The sequence below is a fragment of the Marmota flaviventris genome, chromosome X (assembly GCF_047511675.1).
Source record: "Marmota flaviventris isolate mMarFla1 chromosome X, mMarFla1.hap1, whole genome shotgun sequence".
Lineage (NCBI taxonomy): Eukaryota > Metazoa > Chordata > Mammalia > Rodentia > Sciuridae > Marmota > Marmota flaviventris.
The window spans coordinates 43,453,686-43,477,749 of record NC_092518.1 but is presented as its reverse complement, the minus strand read 5'-3'; the positions used below and the strand labels follow the sequence as shown (position 1 = coordinate 43,477,749).

Genomic DNA, 24,064 nt, shown 5'->3' with positions numbered 1-24,064 from the left:
AAGTATAGCATACAACATGTGTCTTGTCATTAAATATCAGTCTCAATGTTATGTTCAACTATCTTATAACATTGCATTGCTTCCACCATGCTCAATCATACAATTATGTGTTATTCTACAAGATATCATATTACTTAAATAAAATATAATAGGTAAATTATAGTACTGCTTTGCACAGATAAAGGAAAATCCATCGCCTACAGTGGGGTGTATGGTAAGAACGGCTGGCTCTGCCTACCAAGGTGCCACAGAAAATGAGACCAAACTCCAGCTCTCAGACCTTCATAGCTGACTACAGTTTGTGGAGCACCTGGTTGCTATCTGGTGCTGATGTGGATGGCAGCTGATGGGATGACTGCAGATTGGAAAGAGAATGTTTTCCCAATGAGTGTCACTCTACAAAATTAATTAAATAAGCAAATCATCAGTGGTATCGTTTTGATCTTCTCAGAGGCCATCCTGGTAGGTAGGCTTAAAAGACCAAAGAAATGTGGACCTGTCACTCAAGACCAATCTAGCAGGGGAGGCAAAAGCATTCAATATGTACCTAAAGGAATTTCCTTTCATTTTGGTGGGGAAGGGTACCGGGGATGGGAAGTAGGGGTACTCTACCACTGAGCTACATCACCTTCACTTTTTATCTTTTTCCGTCACTGAGACACATCCCTCCACATCTCTCCCACATGTAGTTTCTGGATGACTAAATCACATGTGCTCCAGCAAATTCTGGGTGCTTGAGATACAGCAGTAGGCAAGAGATAGAAATCCTACCTCAAGAGCTTGTACTCTAGCAGGGTCCATGGTGAAATAAAGGGAAAACAACAAACAAATTAAGTAGGTAAATTCAGTCTATTAGGTGATAAGTGCCATGATCAAAAGAAAATTTGGGCGATCATAAAGGGATAAGGACCACCAGTGAAAAGGTTTCACAGACGGATGCCCTTCACAATATGCAACATGGTGGTCTGGGGAGCTGAGAACTTCAAGGCTTAGATAGAAGCAAGTTATAGCTTGGTGGACAAAAGAGAGGAGCCTTCCAGGCAGAGGGAATGGCCAGAAGAGAGGCACTGAGGAGGGCACCTGCCAGACAAAACACAGAGTATGCATAAGGATGCACAGCTACAGAGAGGGGTAGATTTAAATTCTACAGAGTCCAGGCCAGCCTGAGGTAAGTGAGCAAAGGGGAGACACTACTGGCAAAGTCAAAGAAGAAATATGCCAGCTCTTCAAAGAGCCTTGTAGGCTTCTGTATGTTTTTAACATGTCCCTCAGAGGAAAGAAGATGGGCAATTACAAGGGTTAGGTGCTGGCACAACAGTCAGGACACCCTGGAGCACCCATGAAAGCAGGAACATGGCAATGGGGGTGGGGAAGAGGTGGTGAGCAAAGACAGAGAATTCTAGGAATGAGAGTGGAAGAGCTCATGTGGACAATTCCACTGAACACCCTGGCGACCACTTGGACCTGTGCACATCTCTGCTATGACTGCACAAATACAATCCTGTCTACACCTGTGATTCAACTAGAAAATGAGCAAACAAAACATGGGGGCAATTTGAATAACAGTCATTTTGTATTTGAAAATTTTTAGTGAATAATGAAGGCACTTTTCTGTTCAAGGTGAAAAAGGTGTCCACTGTATATACAGAAACCAAGAACTAGAGACTTGCAGAGGTTGATAGGAAGGACACAGCATGCATCACTTCCCATGATGAAAAGGCATATCGGGAACTGCCCTAAGGTAACAAATATTTTATTTCCGATCACTAATAGGGAAAGAACAGGAACAAGAATGAATATATTTTGCGGTCCGTGTATCTTCTGTCACAATGTTTCTTTCCAACCACATTTCTGAGCCTCTGCAGGAGGACATCAGGTCCCAGGCACTATGCTGACTCAGATGGAAACAGGTACATTTCACACTGCCTCCCAATCCTCCCTTCTCACCAGAATGCCAATGGAATGTTCCAGAACTCTTGATTAGAGATATGGTAAAATTCAAGGTGAAGGATGCCTGAAAAACCAGATGTGAGTGGTTTAAACCCAGTGAAAAGGTGACTGAGCACATGGTCCGAAAAGCCCCTTTGGGCGAGATGAGGGTCATGAGGTAGGTGCTCCTGACTTCCTGAGTACCTTCCACATTTTACAGATGAGAAAAAACAAGGCAACAAAACATTAACTTGCATAAGGATGCACAGCTACAGGGAGGGGTAGATTTACATTCTAGATCATTTGCAGTGCTGTGTGCCATGATTTTCCTCATTGATCGGTACTACAATCACTTCCATTGGCTTTGTTTCCCTTTTGAATATCCAGAAAGTCTGTCAGGTATGTCCTGGTGATCCCTCTCCTGACAGCTGGGCACAGCTAGGGGTACTGTCCAGTTCAGGGGCCGTCACTCCCATTGTCTATACCAGGGAACAGTTGTTTCCACAGGGCTCCCCTCTCTCAGGGCTGTACTCCAGAAAAGCAGCCACAGAAGAGGCGCCTCCAGCTTCTTTGGCTTTCTCATTGGGTAAAGCCCCCAAATTCCCATGAGCATGCTTCTACTGCTGCTGTCAGTTGCCCATCTGCTCCTCCTTCCTAAGCCAAATGCAGAATATGAGGCCCAGGCTTCTTGGTTTCAGAGCACATCCTCTCAGCTTGGGTCCTGGCTGTCCTAGAATTTACATGGATGTGACATTCCCTTGGGAGCTTGGATTTTCCATGTGGAAACAAAATGTTGAGAGGAGGAGGACTTAACCAAAGGGAATGCCAGGCCACTGTGTATCTCAGCAAGCCTTAACAGGAGGGACATTTGCATAGTGAGTGCCAGAGGGTTACCCTGGGACCCAGAGAGTCCCTGTGTCTGAATCCTAACTTCAACACTTACTGGTTTCTTGCTTTGACCTTTATCAGTCCATTTCTGAATCTGTTGGTGGGGGGGTTGATACTCAATTTTCAGACTCATTGGCAAATGAAGATTAGGTACATAAAATACAACTGACCATCCATAATTAAACACTGGCCTAGAGTGATGACAAATTAGTGTCTTCTTTTCTGTATCACTGCATTGCATTGTACCTTACAGGGGAAACTGAAGCTTCAAATTGTTAGGCTCCATGACAAGGTGACAAAGGTATTCATTGCTGGAAATGGAAGGACACTTTTCACTTGTTGTACACAAGAACACCATGAAGGACATTTTATTTCACCAAACTCAGTGATCCTGAGCAAACACCTTACCTAAGGGGCAACACTGAACATCATCAAAGAAGGCCACAGCAAACCACAGCTCTGACAGAATAATCCATTCGACAAGACATGGTGATATTGTGAAAGTGCAGTCTATGGAAACATGATACCTTGCTTTCATAAGCTCCACTCCAAGCCTCAGTGTTCCCTTTTATAAAATGGACATAGTATCTGCCTCCCTCCCTAAGAGTTAATGGGATGACAGTTAAATAACATCACTGGCTTACCAGGGAGCTTGCCACACAGATGCAATCAGCAAAGATTAAATGGCTTAACCTCATTCCTTTCCTTCTGACTCCAGCAAGGTTAAATGACATCCTTTGTAAGTAGAGGTTCCATTTCTAAGAAAATTCATTTCTCTGCTTTTGGTTGAACTTTGATCTAATTTAATGGTTAATATTTGTATCAGCTATTTTTAATGCATGATAAAGCACCCCAAAATATAGTACTTTAAAGCAACAATTGCCGAGGATTCTGTAGGTTGACAATTTCAGCTGGACTCATGTGAGTGATTCTTTTGCTTTCTCAATAAAGCTTACATATGCATCTGGGACCTGTCAGCTAAGGGGCTCTGCTGGGGCTGAATGGTCCAGGATGGTCTCAGACATATGTTGGGCAATTGGTTCAGTGTCACCTGGGGCAAATGGGATGAATGAGCCATAGGGCTCTCATCATGCAGCTACCCTAGATTGCTGTCATGGGGTTTTAAGAGCCAAAAGAGAGAGAAACCCTAGCGTACAAGCACTTTTCAACTCTATGTTTACTTCATATTTGTTGTTATGCTGGTGGACAGAGACAGTTCCAAGGTCAAGCCCACCAATAAGGAGAGAGGAGACACTGCCCAGCAGGAATGCACTGCACTCATTGCCCTAAATGTCTAGTGCCACAGTGATGCAGAATTACACAGTTTAGAAAAACAATTAAATATGAATAAACCAGACTCTGCAATGCTGAACTTGTAAAAATGATTTTTACTCTTAAAAGTTATTTAGTTTTTTAAATCATGGTCATTCTCACCACATTCCTCTCGGGTGAATGACAAAATTATTTTGTGAAATTCTGAAAAAAAAAAACCTAACCTGGAAATTTCCTTGTTGTATCAAACGAGTAAGTTGTGGAACTCCCTATCCAGAAACATGCTATGACTTTGCCACCAGGAGTCCAGCCTGCATCTCTTTCCACATTCAAATGTTCCTGTTCCTCTCACGGGCCATGGATTTGTCCCCAGCAGAGGCATGTTGCATAAGCAGAGTCTTCTGTGGAAGGGATGGAACAAACTAGAAAATGGCACCTCCGGTGACAAAGGGAGATGGGACCTGCAATGTGCAGCAGACTTGGGTCATGGCTGGGGCCTGGGTGGACTGTACCTGCTCAGACACCAGCCCAATCTGCCAGCTTTGCTGAAGAGCCAGTTGCTTTTCTCAAATCATCTTTCAGAGCCCTGAGCAGAAGTGCTATCATGCACTACGAACTCCTCACCATACTTTTTAGGATCTCTTGGGATTTTACACATTTTGTGGTGGTTGACACTGCCAGTTTGATAGTCATCATTTCTCCTGATGGCATGCATGAAAGCTCCAGATCTTCAAAAGATCAGTGTTTCATTCTTCTATTAAACAACTTCTTTGTAAATTTTTTCCCCTGAGGTGTGTCCTAAGAAAATATTCTTTTTGTCAGGAAATCATGATAACATTGATTTCACCAGTTTGGACTTTATTGTTTATAATCTCATCATACCAGAAAGAACTTACAAAAATATTTAGTATTGTGGACAATAATAGGCATATTTATGTTCATCACGATTGTAATGGAATTTTTCTAGGTGTTTAACATCATGTGTGTAGTTGCGAGTTAGGGTAGCACGGAGGGATTTTATTTTCCAGCTTGTTTTCAATGAACAGGTTTGGTTTCCCTGAAAAACTTTTTGATCATCCATCCATCTTGAACATATCATCAGTAGAAACAGTATTTTTATTGAAGTCACTGTTTTCATTTGATCAGGTTCTTCATGTGTGACCCAGTCCTTTTTGTCACTTCATGCCCTAGATAGTTCAGGCTTTTGTGGTCCCTGGGAAAAGACCATCATCTTCATTAGCAATTCTGGGTACACACGGAATCAAGCAGATGCCTGGAAACTAAATGTTTCATGACTGGTTTCCATTTACTTTTCAGTGTCCATCTTCCCGAGAGGGAAGGGATGATTTCAACAAAAACGTCGGTTTCTATGACCTCCCCGGGACACTTGGCTGATGTCAGCAGCCTGTAAGAGAGAGACAAAGGTCCTTAGTATGCAATACGACAAAGTTAGGGACATCAGACTGCTTCTCTATGAGGCTATTACTCGAAGGAGGGACCAGAGAAACACTGAGAAGAAATACATGGGGAAGGAAGGCTGAAGGCTGCTAACTCTGGCACCTCTGGTGAGGTGCCATTTCTCTTCCAAGTGGACAGGATGAGCAAACAGAGGTGAGAGAGCGCCCAGTGGCTTTGCTGGAGTCACATACCAGACTTTTTCAAGTCAAATTGTAAAACCTGAAGACTGCCATGGAGCGCCATGCACAAGTTTCCCCCAAAGGCTGGCAATGCTTATGAATAAGAAAGACACAGAAGGGTGGGGGTGTGGATTCTTGGGATTTGATACAAGACCACCGGGGGTGGTTCCCTAGTAGTGAGGTGTCTATGACTGAAAGTTGAAAGGTCTGGAACTAGGAGGCGAGAAATGGCCTCGGGAGGAAACTGAGGATCAGCGAGGTTAGAGACGACTTAAATAGGGGTTTAAGAAACGCGTTAAGGGAAGGCTTGTGCCAAGCAAGACGCCTGGCAAGGTGGAGAACCTGTTGAAGAAAGAAAACCGCATGATGTGACTCAGCAAGATGATCTTGCCAAGAATCCCGCTGGTCATCTTGCGGACAGGGGGCTCTTCCCATCAACAGCCAGTGCCTTTCATCTCGGGAGATGAGGCTGAGGACCGAGCGGCCCCGGGGTGTGTAAAGACCCGCGTGTGCTTGGCGCAACGTGGGGGCGGGTGGGTGAGGAGCACCGTCCGGCCGCACCACAGCCACAGCCACGCTGGGCCGAAAGACACACGTGGAACGGTCTCCCGGGCAGGTGCCAATGCGGCGAATCTCGCTGTGTGGGCAGGAGGTTCCCGGCCCCAGAGGTGCGGGGCGCCTGCGCAGTGGGCCTTCGGCGTCGCGCGCTCCGGGAGCCAGGAGACCCCCGCCCCCGCCCCTCGCCCTCCGCCGTGGACGCGCACGCGGACCGGCCCGCGAGCGCGCACGCGAATGCGCCTCACCTCGCTCAACCCCTGCCGGGGGGCGGCTGAGCGACAGAGGGCGGGAGCGGCGCACTGGCGGTGGCGACGCGGTGGGCTGCGTGCGGAGTCGTGGGCTGCCGGGTCCGGGGAGGCGGCGGAAGCGGCGCCTCCAATCAGGCGGCGGGTGGGGACCCTCCGCGCGCCCGGCCGGCGGCTGCCCGCCCCGCGGACTGACTGACGCGCCGGCTCGCCCCCGCCCCCGCGCCCGCCCAGTCTTCCCTCGGCCGCACTCGCTGCTCCCGCGACTCTCTCTGGAGCCCGATCGCTCTCGCTAGCTCTCGCTCTCGCCCTCGCCCGGCCCTTTCTCTGCAGACCGGCTGCTCTGCTGCTCGGCGGCGGCTCCGGCCACTCTGGCGGCGGCCTCCAGGATGAAGTGCAAGCCGAACCAGACGCGGACCTACGACCCGGAGGGCTTCAAGAAGCGGGCTGCATGCCTGTGCTTCCGCAGCGAGCGCGAGGACGAGGTGCTGCTGGTGAGCAGCAGCCGGTACCCGGACCGCTGGATCGTGCCCGGCGGGGGCATGGAGCCCGAGGAGGAGCCCGGCGGCGCGGCGGTGCGAGAGGTGTACGAAGAGGCGGGAGTCAAGGGGAAGTTGGGCCGGCTCCTGGGCGTTTTCGAACAGAACCAAGATCGCAAGCACAGGACCTACGTGTATGTACTGACTGTCACCGAGCTGCTGGAAGATTGGGAAGATTCCATTAGCATCGGGCGCAAGCGAGAGTGGTTCAAGATCGAAGATGCCATCAAGGTCCTGCAGTGCCACAAGCCCGTGCACGCCGAGTACCTGGAGAAACTGAAGCTGGGCGGCTCCCCGACCAATGGAAACTCCGTGGCCGCGTCCGCGTCGCAGAGCGATCCCTAGTATGTACCGCTGGCGCCCGGACTTCGGTGGTCGCCTGGCTTCAGAAGAGCCCTGCCGGAGGGAGCACCTCTCCTGCCATGTGCGGTCGCACGGGCAGGAGAGAGGCTTCTTTTGTTTCCCTGGCAGACCTCTGAATCACGCTTGCAAATTGTCTCAGTCGCCAGGCACTGTTTTCAGACAATTTGCACGTTTTTCAGACGCTTTCAAAATCGCTTCTTGGCGACACTGTAAAATGTTTCGGTAAGCCAAAGCTGCAAGGGGTTTCGTTTAAAGGTGCCTTAAGTGCTGGCCCTGCTCTGCTCTTGGGGGTGGGTGTGTGCGCGCGCCTTGTGATGTTTTGGTTTGGGCTTTTTTTTGTACTTCACATGTTCGTGCGTGAGTGTGCGTGCGCATTTTGGATAGCAGGCGTGTGGTTTGTTTCGGAGTGGAGGCCTTTAAGTGCGCCCTGCTTGATCGTGTGGGCATCTTCTATTATTTTTCCCCCGAAGTTTCCTTTTCCTTCACAGCCTTCCTTCATCCTTGCCAGCAAGCTCTTCTGTGGTGGGAGTTGGTTGGGATCGTTTTAAATTAGAAAAATGGGAAAATTTAAAGCTTGTGCTCTTCCTGCAGTCAAACAGAAAATTTCGGCTTCAGAAATGGGATCTGATGTGCCTCTTTCAGAAATGCCTGTGTCTATTCATAAGTAGATCGTTTGATTTTTTTTTTTAAATTCCCACCTTAGGTGGTTTTTCACTGCTGACTAGAAATTTTCATTTCCCATTGAGTTTATGAGGTATTGCCCTATAAAGTAGATATTTCTGGGGAATTGCTAGCAAAACGCATGTGATGGCCACCTCTTATAATGAAAACTGTATTCATAGAGTATGATTTAGCCTGCTGGACTTCCAATGCCCAGTGCCTATTTCTGGACACTCTGGAAGAACCGTCATTCTCTCAGTATGCATTCGTTTTTGAAAGTAAGTCATGGCCCATGTTTGAATTTAGTGATAACCTGGTTAAACTTCCCTGACTGGCAGTAACCACAGGAATGGAATCTTTTATGGTGATTGCATCCCAAGTGAGTGAGTTAAGTCTATTTGCTATTCACTGTTACAGATTTTGCAACCTGTTAGGACACCTGAACATTTTCTCTTCTTGGCAGAGGATAAGTGTTTTGTTTAACAGGCAAACTTTTTGGGGTGCTGAACCAGAAGCTATTAGTTTTTTTCCTTGGTACTTGTTTGAAATCAGGAATCCCATCTATAATACATTAGTCTCTCTTCTGGAACTTCCTGTGTTTCCCTAGCCTTGTCTGAAATTAGGTAGAAGGAAAGCCTACTTTGTGAAGAGAGTATTGAGTGTGAAAAGAACATTCCATATCTAACACTTAAGCAATTTAACAACATTCTATGAATGAATGATGACTACAAATGGAAAGTAATGATTATGTAAAACAATTTGGTACAGCTCAAAATAACTTTTTTTTTTCCTGCTATGCTGGGGATTGAACCCAGAGCCTCAGAAATGCTAGGCAAGCACTCTTCCACTGAACCACATCCTGCCTGAAGTAACCTTTTTTTAAACATAATTACTGCTAAAAATTTAATAGAGGTACCCTTATAAATTTAGTGAATTTTTTGATGTACATCATACATAAGAACAATTCACAAGTCTTAACTATACAGCTTAATGAATTGTTACTTAGTGAACACATGCAGAAACTACCATTCAGATCAAGAAATTAACATTGCCCATGACCCAAAGACTATTGCATTTCTCTTAATCATTACTCTGCTCTCCCATCTTAATATCAAAGAATAGATCAGGTTTTGAACCATATGTGTACTCCTTTCTGCTGCCTCTTGTGTACTTTCTGCATTTTACCCTTCCAAGCATTCAATATTTTTCTCCATTTGGTTTGCATTGTAATTTTACAAATTAATATTCTTATATGCTGATAGAAAGTGGGTGTCATTGCATTTATAAAGAAATGTGTTTCCCCTTTTTCTAAAAATTTTATTTCACATTTAAATAAAGTACATTATTCAATTCAGAAAACATTTTCTGCAGTAATGCTACCAAAGGAAAGGGTAACTTAAAAAATGGTGACTTTTAAAAAACAACAGTTTTATTAACTGAATTATATAGTCCAATAAAATATCAATATTTTTTCTGCTTTTTTCTAACAAAGTGATATATATTGAATATATATTTGAATCATATTTTTTTACAAGTCATAGGAAAAAAGACAAATCTATGGACACTGCAGATTATTGGTTGTCTGGGACTGAAGGTAGGAGCTGAGTGCAGAGAATAAAGGGAATAATTCCAAACAAATTGACTTTTATTATTCAAACAATCTCAAGACAGATCCTGTGCACCCCCTCCCCATGACCTAGTTACTCAAGATTAAGTTCTATATTACCATCCACAGTATACTTACTAGATTCTACTTATAGATTTTTGGGTAAATAGAACCCCTTCCACCTGTAACACTGACACAGGAACTTGGAGGTTTAACATATAGTTGCTATTATTAGAGGAAACAATGCATCATATTATATAGTTTCTTCTTTACAGGTCTGATAAAGGCAAGAATGTACAGCATTGATAACCTGTTCTTAAGAATTGTTAGCCTATAAATATGTTGTGCCCCTCCTTTCTTCCTTCCTTCCTTTGTATGTACTTACTTTATTTAACCAGAAATGTCTAGAATAATATTTTTAAGGATTGATTGCCAGCATCACTTAAGTGTTTTTAAATAAGATATTCTGTGGAACACAGTCTTGTCTGAATAATTAAAAGCTCAAATAAGTGGCATTTGTTTTAAAGACTTAAATCAGTAGATTTAGGCTACAACAGGTGACCAGAGTTAATACATAGACATTTCTACCAATTCAGTGCTCCAAAAGATGATGTACTGTTCGAATTTTTTTTCCTTCTAAGAGTGTTACAAGTCACTTAAAATTATTTTTATGATTTCACTAAACATAGGCAGCTAGATTTTTATAGCCTTCCCCCTGCCCTCATTAAGAAAGAAAAAGAATAGTCTCTGCAGATAATTGCAGTTTGCAGCTATAGATCAGAAACTTATTTTCTACATGGTTAGATAGCTTACATTATCCATTTTCAGCTGGTCAACACCCTCCAACTGAGGTGCAAGGGATTGAACTCAGGGCCTCATGCATGCTAAACATGCACTGTATCATTGAGCTACATTCCCAGCCCCCTAGTCAAGTGCTTTTATTTTTATAAATATATAAAGAGAAAACTGTAATATAGATATGTAGATTTCCTAGAAACATAATACTGTATAAATTTTTTTCAAGAAATTTTGTGTATGACTGTAGATACAAAATCTGTTGGGCTATGGTTGTAGCTCAGTAGTAGAGTGCTTACTTAGCATGTGTTAGTCACTGGGTTCAAACCTCAGCACCACATAAAAATAAATTTTAAAAAAGGTTAAAAAAAACTAAAAAAAAAATCTGTTGACCACACTTTTAAGAAGCAAACTAAAGGGAGAAAATTGTTATGAAACAATTCAGTTGCTCTTTTACTTTGCATAGATTCGAGATAATGGATACAAAGATTTTAATTAATTTGCATGATTTTCATTGAAAAGATTCATATACAAATGCCAATTTGTTCATAAAATATAATAAATAGCTACATATTTTTGTTAACCTGACCAGAGCTTTCGCCTCTAGGTTTCCCTTATTGTGGGGGAGCTGCCAGGTACTACCAAAAAAAATTTCATCAATATTTTCCTGGTAGTTGTCTCATAATAAACAACTATACTGCATTTAGAAGATTTTAGATATTTTTGGTTCAAAACCACTATGAGAAACAGAAGTCACTATGTTGACTGTACTTAAATGTGATTTTTTTATGATAGAGAGCTTGATGTGATAGAAACTACATCAGGACTTGGAAGTCAGACAGACATAGTACCAGTTCTTAGTCACTCTAACTTCAGCCAAGTTATCTAATTATCTGATGCTCAAGTTATTTTTGAAATCTGTCATTAGAGAGAATAAAAAGAGGTACTTCATGTATATCTCTGGTGAGAATTCTTTTCTGACCATGTGAAAAAAGCCCCTCCTGTGTGATGGTTCTCATAGTTTATTGGGCTTAATCTATTTGCAAAGCTAGGCATCCACAGGTCCACAAATCCTTTGGTGGTTGGGAATAGTCTGATTTGTTTCCATAAACCTAGAGTCCACAACATTGAACTTAGGATTTGTCTGTGCTTGTGGTACTGGGGAATGAACTCAGTGCCTCACACATTCTAGGTTAGTAGTCTACCTCTGAGCTATATCCAAAGCCTGAATTTAGGATTTGTAGGGTTTTTTCTTTTCTTTTATTTGTATTGGGGATTGAACTCCTGGGTGTTTTACCAGTAAGCTACATCCACATCCCTTTTTAAGACAAGATCTCTTTTAAGTCACCCAGCTTGGTCTCAAACTCATGATCTTCCTGCCTCAGTCTCCCAAGTTGCTGGGACTATAGGTGTGTGCCACTGTGCCTGGCTTTTTAAAAATATCTTACATACTCATTCCCCTTTTGCAAAATTTCTGGTATCAGGTTTCCTGAATTTTTTTGTGTCATATTGGCCTGTGAATTCCTCAGCTGTTTATCCAGACTCACATTGCATCTGCATTAGATAATTCTGTGAAAGCTTTCCAAATGCCAAGTGATTGACACACATAATATGCCCTCGCTAAATTTGTCAGTTGGGAGAATTGTTAATATAAGCTTGCTAATTGTATGTTGGTTTCTTTTTCCAGATGAACAGTAAAGATGTTCAGGATTGCTCTGAAAGAATCATTGATGTGATCCTAGTGCTCACTGAAATTGTCAAGTGCAGGTGAGCACTTGAAATGTTCCCAAGGAGACAGCTCATCTGGTTTTTCTCCTGCGTCTTGGGACAGACACTCCTTCTGTCTATTCTACTGACTCTTCTTGCTCTGGTTGTTGTACTATTGTACGTGAAGAGACTCTTAATTCAGCACCTATAGCCTTTTGTTGTGCTTTTTTGATGTGTCTGCCTTCTTCATTAGACTATATCTTTGAGAGCGAAGACTATTTTTCCTTACTCTTTTGCATATCCTGCATCTGAGACACTACTTGAAATATGGTTGGCTTCACTGAAGGTCTTTGATTCAATTAATATTTTGTAATCCCTGTGTGGCAAAACATTCCCCTTCCAATCTGGTGCTAGTAGAGTACATTCGTTCTAGGCACCATGGAGTAGCTTTTGTGTATCAGGTGTTTCAGAAACATTTCCAGGCAGTTGTGAGATGTTCAAGGCCAAGAATTGTTAATCATATTTCTATATCATACCACACAGTGGCTGGCACAGTTTTACAATTATGCCATCGCTTAGAGAAACATTTTGTAGAATCAGTCCTTCATGTTACAACTTCAGTGTTTTTGTACTGTTATTAATTTGCTTAACATTTTATTCAGAAAATCACTTGCTATAAAGGTAATTGTAAAAATAAATACAATGCACACAAGATAATATTGTGAGTTTTATAAAAATAGATCTTAAAGTAATATACAGATAATACATTTAATTTTTTGCAATGCCCTAACCACTTCTTACATGTCATCTTAACATCTCTTTGAGGAAAAGCTTTTTTTTCTCATCTTACAGATTCAATATACTCTATTATTTAATGCCAGGGCCAAGAAAGACCACAGCATAGCCAGTTTCCAAAGTTAATTATGCCATGAAGTTTGCCTACATTTCTTTTGCCTCTCACTGTTTCAGTTGGTCATAGTTTTCATTCCTTTCCCAGTACACTCAGCTAACTCCTCATCCCACCTAGTTTCTACATCTGCAGTGTTGAGAGACCACACTGTTGTCACTTAGAAAAGGCGTTTGGGAAAGAAACGTCTGTAATAAGGGAACACAGTATGAAGGATTTTAAAGGGAAGACTTGGGTCAGCCACTTCCAGAATAACATTAGGACAGAGACAGTTTAGAGGAGAAATATCATTGTGCTTTGCTATGGAGTGTGTGACATCAGCACTCTTCCCCAGCTCCTTACAAGAGTCCCAATATGGCTGTAATGTGATGGTTTGCTTTATTATTCTTTTGCATTATAAAACAATTACATTGGGAAAAGCTTGGACTCTTTAATAGTGTTAACATCCTTCCTCATGGTACCAGTGAAATGTGTTGATTGTGTCCCCAGATTTTACAGAATTTGAAATAAAAACACATATTTCTGATATATTGGTTATTTTAGCTGTGATATGGTACTGTGGTTATTTTTTTTTTAAATGCTTATCTTTTAGACAAATGTACTAAAATTTCTAGATGATATGCTACTGGTATTTGCTTCAATATAATTCGAGGGTGGGGTAGGCAAGTGCATAGATGAAACAAGATTGGCTCTGACTCGATAATCGTTAAAGCTGTATGATGGATGCTTGAGAATTCGCTATCCTATTCTCTATACTTTTGTATATGTTTGAAATTTTCCATAATAAAAATTGAAGAAAAAAAACATTCCTCAGAGTTTCTCTTTCTAGAATTTAATTATGGAAGGCTGGTGAGGAAACTAAACCCACAGCCCAAGAAAACGCATTTCTCTTCTCCACAAACCTACCTTTTGTTCGTGAGCCAAACCTGTTGGAAGACTGCTCTTCCCTTAGTGTGAATTTTTCTTTGGAGGTTCCCTCCCTGCACCCCACTCCCCATGACAAATGAAAAATATTTTAGCACCACCACTATGCCATACATGACCAGCAATCTTTCAACTCTAGTAGGGGACATAAGTTGAGGTTTACCAATGGAACAACACTCCTTATCCTACAATTTATTATTTTTTTAATATTTATTTTTTACTTGTAGTTGATTGGACACAATACCTTTATTTTATTTATTTTTATGTGGCACTGAGGATCGACCCCAAGACCTCGCATGTGCTAAGCAAGTGCTCTACCACTGAGCCACAACCCCAGCCCCCTACAATTTATTTTTAAAAAGACACTGAATGCTGGGGCTGGGGCTGGGGTTGTGGCTCAGAGGTAGAGTGCTTGCCTAGCATTCATGAGGCACTGGGTTCGATCCCAGCACCACATAAAAATAAAATAAATATATTGTGTCTACCTATAACTAAAAATAAATATATTTTTAAAAGACACTGAATGTTTTTCTCTGATTACAAAATTAATTCATCTCCAGAAAATTTATGCAATACAAAAACTAAGTAAATTTTCACATACATATGATGTGTATACACATATCTTTTAGTCTGTTTGATTTGCAAACATAAAAAATATGTAACTTAAACAAGGAGAATATTTCAAAAAATCCATGATTTTTTTTTTATTGTTAAACACTCACCACACAGGCACCTTTGCTATTCCTTATCATTTTTAGGCTAACACTCAGGCTCATTGTGGAATTTGTGCTATTTCTGCCCTGTCTGCACAAATGCAGAAAGCATAACAGAAAACTTGGTTCTGAAATATAGACCTTGTTCTAGTCACCAAGTCCTCATGCAAGGTGAAAGAAACATGTTTTCTTTTGCTTTTGTTTCCTAATTCCCACACATACTTTCTACTCATTAAGCAGTAGGCTGGGGTAGGGCATCAGTTCAGACTCTTTGCAAGTAACACAGTTTAAACATAATTGGCTAAAAGTAGACCTGCTATTACCTATTTACAGAATGTTCCAATTTGACTAGATCCTCAGTAAGCTACCATATCCCTGCCCTGCTGTAGCCTCTGACCCCTCTGAGCAGTGTTTTCCAATGAGTAAACAAGGACACTACCATTCTACATTCAGGGAAAGGAATCCTGCTCTCCCCTTATACCCCCCCCCCTTTTTTTTTCTTAATGCAATGCTGAGGTTCAAACCTAGGACCTCATGAATTCCTTCTACATTTTTAAATAATGATATAAGATTTTAATAAGGGATTATTTACACACTGATTACTTTAGAACCCATCTACATTTTTATCCCCAAAGGTGCTCTCACCCTTCCCTAATTTCCTATAGTATATGAGCGACCAGGCCATAACTTTTAATGAGATTTTACTAAAGATAACCAGATTATGTGAGGGAAATGTAACAAAATGGACACAGTTTACAACTACTGCACAGAATATACTAGAAGGATCAGATCCTTTTTAGGTTCCTTTACTGGATTTTTTTTCCCTAATAAAGGTTGACTTCAAATGGCTTAGGAAAGTCCCTCCACCTCAAAACACTGCTCACTATGAAAACTAGTTTTTGGTTTCAACTCAAATCGTGAATGGAAAGCAGCTCCCTAAACCTAATCTCCATATAGTACTTGAAATACCTCAAATTTATATTCTCAGAATCCAAGATAGAAACATGAAGTCAATGAAATGAATTAAAGGGCTAAAATGGTGGGGGAAAGAAATCACTTTTCCTCCAACTTGCATGCTTTTTAGATGAAGATTAAAAATAACAGGATTGACAATACCTTACAGTAAACTCAGTGCTACTCCTCTTTCTGGGATGGTAAACAACATGGGGAATCAAAAAACCCATCAGGGTCCAAGATGACTGATTATAGCCTGTGTTCTATGTAATTGTACACAGCAATGTGAAGAAGTTTAATAGTACCTCTGGGAGTTTAGACTTCTTTGGGGCCAGTGCTGGGAGGACAGAGGCATCAGGGTAGGGTTGGTAACAATTTTCTCTTTTCTTATTGTCTACTCAAACTTAAGCCTCATCTCTTGGGTGTTACAAAGACAAGATAGAAAATTGCAAAATCATTCTTAACAGGTGGTTCCAGCAACGCACCTTGCCTCCTACTGGACATTTGAGAATAAGCTCCTGACATTTAAATAGAATATGTAATTAAAAATCAATAACATAAAGAAATGTGGGGGGACTTACTCAAACTAAAAAGTTTTCTCTCAGCAAGAGAAACAATAAGAGAGGTAAATAGGGAACCTACATCCTGGGAACAAATCTTTACTCCTCACACTTCAGATAGAGCCCTAACATCCAGAATATACAAAGAACTCAAAAAATTAAACAACAAGATAACAAACAACCCTATCAACAAATGGGCGAAGGACCTGAACAGACACTTCTCAGAGGAGGACATACAATCTATCAATAAGTACATGAAAAAATGCTCACCATCTCTAGCAGTCAGAGAAATGCAAATCAAAACCACCCTAAGATACCATCTCACTCCAGTAAGATTGGCAGCCATTATGAAGTCAAGCAACAATAAGTGCTGGCGAGGATGTGGGGAAAAGGGTACGCTTGTACATTGCTGGTGGAACTGCAAACTGGTGCGGCCAATATGGAAAGCAGTATGGAGATTCCTAGGAAAGCTGGGAATGGAACCACCATTTGACCCAGCTATCGCCCTTCTCGGTCTATTCCCTGAGGACCTTAAAAGAGCATACTATAGGGATACTGCCACATCAATGATCATGGCAGCACAATTCACAATAACTAGACTTTGGAATCAACCCAGATGCCCTTCAATAGATGAATGGATTAAAAAACTGTGGCATTTATACACAATGGAGTATTACGCAGCACTAAAAAATGACAAAATCAGGGATTTTGCAGGGAAATGGATGGCATTAGAGCAGATTATGCTAAGTGAAGCTAGCCAATCCTTAAAAAACAAATGCCAAATGTCTTCCTTGATATAAAGAGAGCAACTAAGATCAGAACAGGGAAGAAGAGCATGAGGAAAAGATTAACATTAAACAGAGACGAGTGGGGGGAGAGAAAGGGAGAGAGAAGGGAAACTATGGAAATGGAAGGAGACCCTCATTGTTACACAAAATTACATATAAGAGTTAGTGAGGGGAAAGGGGGGAAAAAAAAAACAAGGGAGAGAATTAAACAACAGCAGATGGGGTAGAGAGGGAAGATGAGAGGGAAGGGGAGGGGGGATAGTAGGGGATAGGAAAGGTAGCAGAATACAACAGTCACTAATATGGTATTATGTAAAAATGTGGATGTGTAACCGATGTGATTCTGCAACTTGTATTTGGGGTAAAAAATGGGAGTTCATAACCCACTTGAATCAAATGTATGGAAGATGATATGTCATGAGCTGTGTAATGTTTTGAACAACCAATAAAAAAAAAAATTAAAAAAATAAAATAAAATAAATAAATAAATAAATGAAAAAAAAAAAAAAGAAATGTGGGAAACTCACGAATTATCTATCTATATAAATTAATAACATTCCTAAATAATCTATGGGCAAATAAGAATTCACAGTAGAAATCAGAAAATACTTCAAGTTGGATACAATAAAAAATAAAACTTGAGGTGTAGCTTATTCAGTACTTACTGGGAATTGATAATTATAAATTGCAACAAAAGAAGAAAAAACCCACAAAGCAAGCAGAAGGAAGGTAATGTTAAAGATTGGAATGAAAAATTAATGAAACATAATAGAAAAACAGAGAGAAGGAGGTGGGGATGTAGCTCAGTGGTAGAGCCTTTGCCAACCATGTGCAATGTCCTGCGTTTAACTCAAGCACCCTCTAAATAGATAGATAGATAGATGAAGGAAGGAAGGAAGGAAAGAAGGAAGGAAAGAAGAGTTGGGGTATAGCTCAGTGGTAGAGCACTTGTTAGCATGCTCAAGGAACTGGGTTCAATTCACAGCAACACACACACACAATCAACCACCTGGATTGTAAAGAACATTTATAATTCAATAAGATAAAGGCAAATAGTAGCATTAAAACGGGCAAAGGATTTGGATAGAATTTTTTCCAAAGGGATACAAGTGGACAACTATAGTAAAACATGCTCACTAAGTGAACAGATGTTGAACTAATAATAAATGATTATTAGTTACTGGGGAAATACAAATTAAAACCATCACGAGAAACCATTTCTCTATGGTCATTAGAATGACCATAATCAAAGATGAAAAATAATAAGCATTAGTGAGGATGTGGAGAATTTGAAGACCTCATACATTACTGAGGGGGCAAGAAAATATCACAAATCACTTTGGAAAATAGTTCGGCAATTCTTTAAAATGTTAAACAGACCTTACTATATGATCCATCAATTCCAATGCTAAATATTATCCAAAAGAAATGAAGACATATTACAAAGACTTGTACATGAATATTCATGGCAGAATTATTCACTATAGCCCCAAATGGAAACATATAATGTCAGTCTCTCTCTCTCTCTCTCTCTCTATATATATATATATATACACACACACACACACACACACACACACACACACATGCATACCTATGTTAAAGTTTATAAATTAGGCAGTCTGAGAGATTAACAAAAGTAATTAATAATAATAAAATAGACTACTTATACCAGTAACAGTGCACTAAAATAAAAATTATTTAAAACATATATTATTTATTTTTTGAATTTTTTTCAATATTATTGGACCTTAGTTGACCATGGGCAACTGAAACTGCAGAAATGAAAAGTGTAGATGAGGCAGCTACCACTGGATAACCAATGTACTATACCCATACAATAGGATATTTTAAGCAATAAAATGGAATTAAGTACTTATAAGGCTTTAAAATGGGTGAGCTTTGAAAACATTCTAAGTGAACAAAGTCAGATATATCACATATAATTCCATTGATATGTAATGTCTAATATGGGAAAATCTATTGAGTCAGAAAGTAGATTAATGTTTGCCTATAGGTAGGGGGAAGAAAAATGGGGATTGACTTCTAATGGGTACACGTTTTCTTTTTTTTTTAACTGAAGGATGATCAACATGTTCTAAAATTAGATGATCATGATGGATGCATAATTCTGAGAAGGATGAATACAAGGGCAGGGTAGTGAGGCAGATGGTGGTGAGCTGGGGAATGAATAGAAGATGAGGATCTGGATTCAATGAGTCTAAATAATCCTTCAAATACTTTGTAAAGGAGAGGAGAGAAACAGGATAGTAACTCAAGGGTGACATCAGATTGAAGGAGAGTTTTAATATTTTCAAGGTGTCACAGATTTATGAACCTTTGTTCTTGATGGGGAGGAGAGAGTACAAGGGAAAGCCTGAAGACACAAGAAGATGTGGTAATCAATGGAACAATAGTCTATGTTATGGTTTGGATGTGAAGTGTCCCCCAAAAGCTCATGTGTGAGACAATACAACAAGGTTTAGATGACGAATGATTGGGCTATGAAAGCCTTAACCAAATCTTCAAATTAATCCCCTGATGGGATTAACTGAGTGGTACCTGAAGGCAGGTAGGGTATGGCTGGAGCAGGTGGGTCCCTGGGGGCATATATTTTGCGTATATATTTTGTCTCTGGCAAGTGGAGTCTCTGTCTTTGCTTTCTGTTCATCATGTGAGCTGCATCCCTGCACCACACTCTTTCACCATGATGTTCAGCCTCATCTCCAGACCTGAGGATTGGAGCCAGCTGTCTAAGGACTGAGACCTCTGAAACCATGAGACTTAAATAAGCTTTTCCTCCTCTACAATTGTGTTGGTCAGGCCTTTAAGTCACAGTAGCAACAAAGCTGACTAATACAGTCTGAGAAAGTGGAAGAACTTGGGATGTGGATTCCAGTGATGGAATTCATCTTAGATCGGGAGAAGGCTACTTCCTTCACTGTACCAGAGGGAAGAAGAAAAGGAAGAATTAGGATATAATGAAGGCTGTGAATTTATGTTATTAAACTTAGGTATGTTAAAACTTGCAGTTTTATTTTTCTTGGAGATTAGAGTCAAAGTTATTCACTGAATATGAGGTGAGAAAGCATAGGGAAGATAAGAGGTTAAGAGAAAGGGGAGCACTATTACAGCTCTATGGAGAATAGGAAGAAATTGGCAGAGGAAACAGCAAGATTTTGAGACAGCAGTGAGGGACCCAGGTGAAGATAGAAAACATCTGTGTGGTGAAAAGTGGCTACATGCACACAGATGCTCTATTTAACTTGACCCTGCTTCTGACAGTCAATTGACACAAAGTAAATGAAACTCTCCTACTTCCTATCTAAAAGAAACACCTTTATTTGAATATATTTTATCCTTTATTTGAAATTTACACTTCATTTATATTGGGAAGCTCAAAAACCCACATATTCAAAGACCGTTCTCGTGAATAGTCTTAATAGCACCCTGCTAGAAGATGGAACATGTGTGTGCTAAAGGACAATGAAATAGAGAATAATGTCAGATGAAGGGAATGTAGGAGGAAGTTCCCAAGGAAATAAGAATAAATTTGGTGATCTCACAACTTCATCCATGCATGTGTGATTATGTCAAAATGAACTCCACTACTATGTGTAACAATATGTACTAATAAAATATTTAAAAACTCAGAATGGGGGTCATATCTCATATGGCAATACATGGTACCAGGGCTCTGAAGCTGCTGCTGTGCTCCTCTGGCCACAGGAAACTAACGTAGGTCAAAGGCCATACCCTAAATATTATATACCTACACATCAGCCATCGTGACTAAGCCATGCTACCATTGTCACTCTTCAGTGGGCAAGTAAGACAACATTTCAAGGAACTTCAGTACTCAACAGCAGACTTTTACTTTAAAGTTAAAAATTAATTCTAAACCATTTGGATAAGTCATAGCATATTTTAAAAATCAGGGCTCTGTAAGAGACTACTTATGTAATAACAACTATTATTTATTTTCATATTCTGTGAGATTTGCAATAAACATTTTTTAAAGAAAGAGAGAGAGAGAGAGAACTTTTAATATTTTATTTTTTAGTTTTCGGTGGACACAACATCTTTATTTTATTTGTATGTGGTGCTGAGGATCGAACCCAGCACCCTGCACATGCCAGGCGAGTGCGCTACCGCTTGAGCACATCCCCAGCCCTGCAATAAACTTTTAATTACATATTTTTGTTTTCCTTTTTTCCTTCCTTTCTTTTTTTATTCTCCATTTCATTGCCCTTTGGCACACACGTTTTTAAATATTTTATTAGTACATTATTGTTACACATAGTAGTGGAGTTCATTTTGACATAGTCACACATGCATGGAATATAAATGGCTCCAATTCAATCCCCAGTACTTCCACTTTCCTTCCTCTCCCACCTCCTCCAGTTCCTCTTCCTCTATTCTATTGGTTTTCCTTCTATTAATTATTTTAAAATTCTTTTTAGGTATATAGACCACTAGGATATACCCTGACATTATCACAAAAGTATGGAATACAACCCACTCCATTTCAGTCCCCAGCACTCGGCTCTACCCCCACTCCCTTCCCTCTACTCCACCAATCCCACTTCACATAGCATGATAGTCTCCAGTTCCAACCATTTATTGGCAAATGACACAATGTCATTCTTCTTTATGGCTGGGTTGTGTATGGCTCCACTGTGTATATATACCACATTTTCTTGATCCATTCGTCTGTTCCATAAATTCCATTTTTGGTTTACTTTTTTTTTAATATTGTCCTGGGGATACACCTGATGTCAGGACCCACCATGCCACATATAAGTATGCACATAAAAAGTCAAATTTATTCCATATCCACAATTATTCCTTTTTCCTGTCCCTCCTTCATTGTCCTCAATCCCCTTTATTTTGTCTACTGATTTTTCTGTATTTTGATGAAATTCCTTCTTTATCTTTGCTTTTCTTTCTTCTCTTTTTAAAATTCACTTTTTTATTTTGTATTATTAATATCCAGAACATACAAAGAACTCAAAAAACTTAACACCAAAAAAACCCCCACAAATAACTCAATTAATAAATGGGCAAAAGAACTAAACAACAGATACTTCTGAAAAGAAGAAATGCAAATGGTCAACAAATGTAGAAAAATATGTTTACTATCTCTAGGAATGTCCTTCAATAAATGAATAGATAAAGAAACTGTTTATATATATATATATATATATATATATATATATTATATATATATATATATATATACACACACACACACACACATACACACACACACAATGGAATATTACTCAGCATTAAGAGAGAATAAAATTATGGCATTTTCAGGTAAATGGATGAAGCTAGAGAATATCATGCTAAGTGAAGTAAGTCAATCCCCAAAAAACAAAGACCAAATGTTTTCTCTGATAAGTGGATGCTGATCCATAATGGGGGTGGGGGGAGCATGGGAGGATTAGTGAACTCTAGATAGAGCAAAGAGGAGGGAGAAGAAGAAGGGAGAAGAAAGACGGTGGAATGAGATGGACATCATTACCCTAGGTACATATATGAAGACACGAATGGTATGACTCTACTTTGTGGACAACCAGAAAAATGAAAAAAATTGTGCTCCATTTGTGTACTATGAACTGAAATGCATTCTGCTGTCCTGTAGAACAAATTAATTAATTAATTACTACATTGAAGTTTCTTCTAATTAGTAAAAATGGCAGTTGTCAAGGATAAAAATAATAATAAATGTTGGGGTGCATGTGGGAGAAAAGGTCCACTCCTACATTGTTTGTAGGACTGCAAATTGATGCAGTCATTCTGGAAAGGAGTGTGGAGATCTTAAAAATAAATAAATAAATAAGTAAAAATTAAAGAAAAAAAATAAAAAACAAAACTAGGAATAGAACCACCTTATGACCCAGCTATTCAACTCCTAGGTATACACCCCAAAGATTTAAAATCAGCATCCTAGTGTGACACAGCAACATAAATGTTTACAGCAGCATAATTCACAATATCCAAGCTATGGAACTAGATCAGATGCCCTTCAATAGACGAATGGATCAAGAAAATGTGGTATATATACACAGTGGAGCCATACACAACTCAACCATAAAGAAGAATGACATGTGGCATTTGCCAACAAATGGTTGGAACTGGAGACTATCATGCTATGTGAAATAATCTAGTCCCAAAAAGTCAACAGTTGAATGCTTTCTCTGATATATGGAAGCACACATTTTAATATGTTAAACTGCAAACATTTAACAGTTCCTATATTCTAAATACTGTATTATAATACTTAAAATATTAAGTCATTGAGTTTTCATAAGAATCCTGTGAGGTTGGTACTACTAATTTAATATGGGTTTTTTATAGGTGAGAAAATTGGGAAGTTAAAAATTGCTCATACTTAAAATATTAAGTCATTGAGTTTTCATAAGAATCCTGTGAGGTTGGTACTACTAATTTAATATGGGTTTTTTATAGGTGAGAAAATTGGGAAGTTAAAAATTGCTCATTCTCTTGTAGTAAGCACTGAGTTTCATACCCAAGGATTCAAAACTCCAGAATCCATGCCCTCAATCACTGTGCTATGTCTTAAAAATTTTTGATACCGATTTTTTTGGGGGTTAGATTTTGAAAAGTTATTAATTTAAAATTGCTGTTATTTTTATTACTGGGCATTGAACCCAAGTGTAGTTAATAATCATTGAACCACATTCCCAGCCGTTTTATTTTGAGACCGGATCTTGCTAAGTTGCTTAGGGACTCACAAAGTGGCTGAACCTGGCTTTGAACTTGCAATCTCCTGTCTCAGCCTCCGATGCTACTGGGATTATAGGTGTTGTCACTGCTTGTTGCTAGTTAAAATTACTTTAAAGCATGAGTAATATGGGATGAAAAGAATTAATTTTCAAGGTTGAAATTTTGCTATTTGCCAAGGCTGGCTTTAAAATCCTACAATCAAGCAATCCTCCTGCCTCAGCCTCTCAAATAGCTGGGCTTTTACATATATGCCACTATGCCTG

At 40.0% G+C, this 24,064-nt stretch overlaps 1 protein-coding gene across 1 annotated transcript; it reads left to right on the top strand.

The window, feature by feature from the left end:
* Positions 1–6,918: 6,918 nt before the first annotated feature.
* Positions 6,919–7,413, top strand: Nudt11 (nudix hydrolase 11). Its single transcript, XM_027952233.1, has one exon. It carries the CDS (start codon positions 6,919–6,921, stop codon positions 7,411–7,413), a length of 495 nt encoding a protein of 164 aa, XP_027808034.1.
* The last annotated feature ends 16,651 nt before the right edge of the window (positions 7,414–24,064 follow it).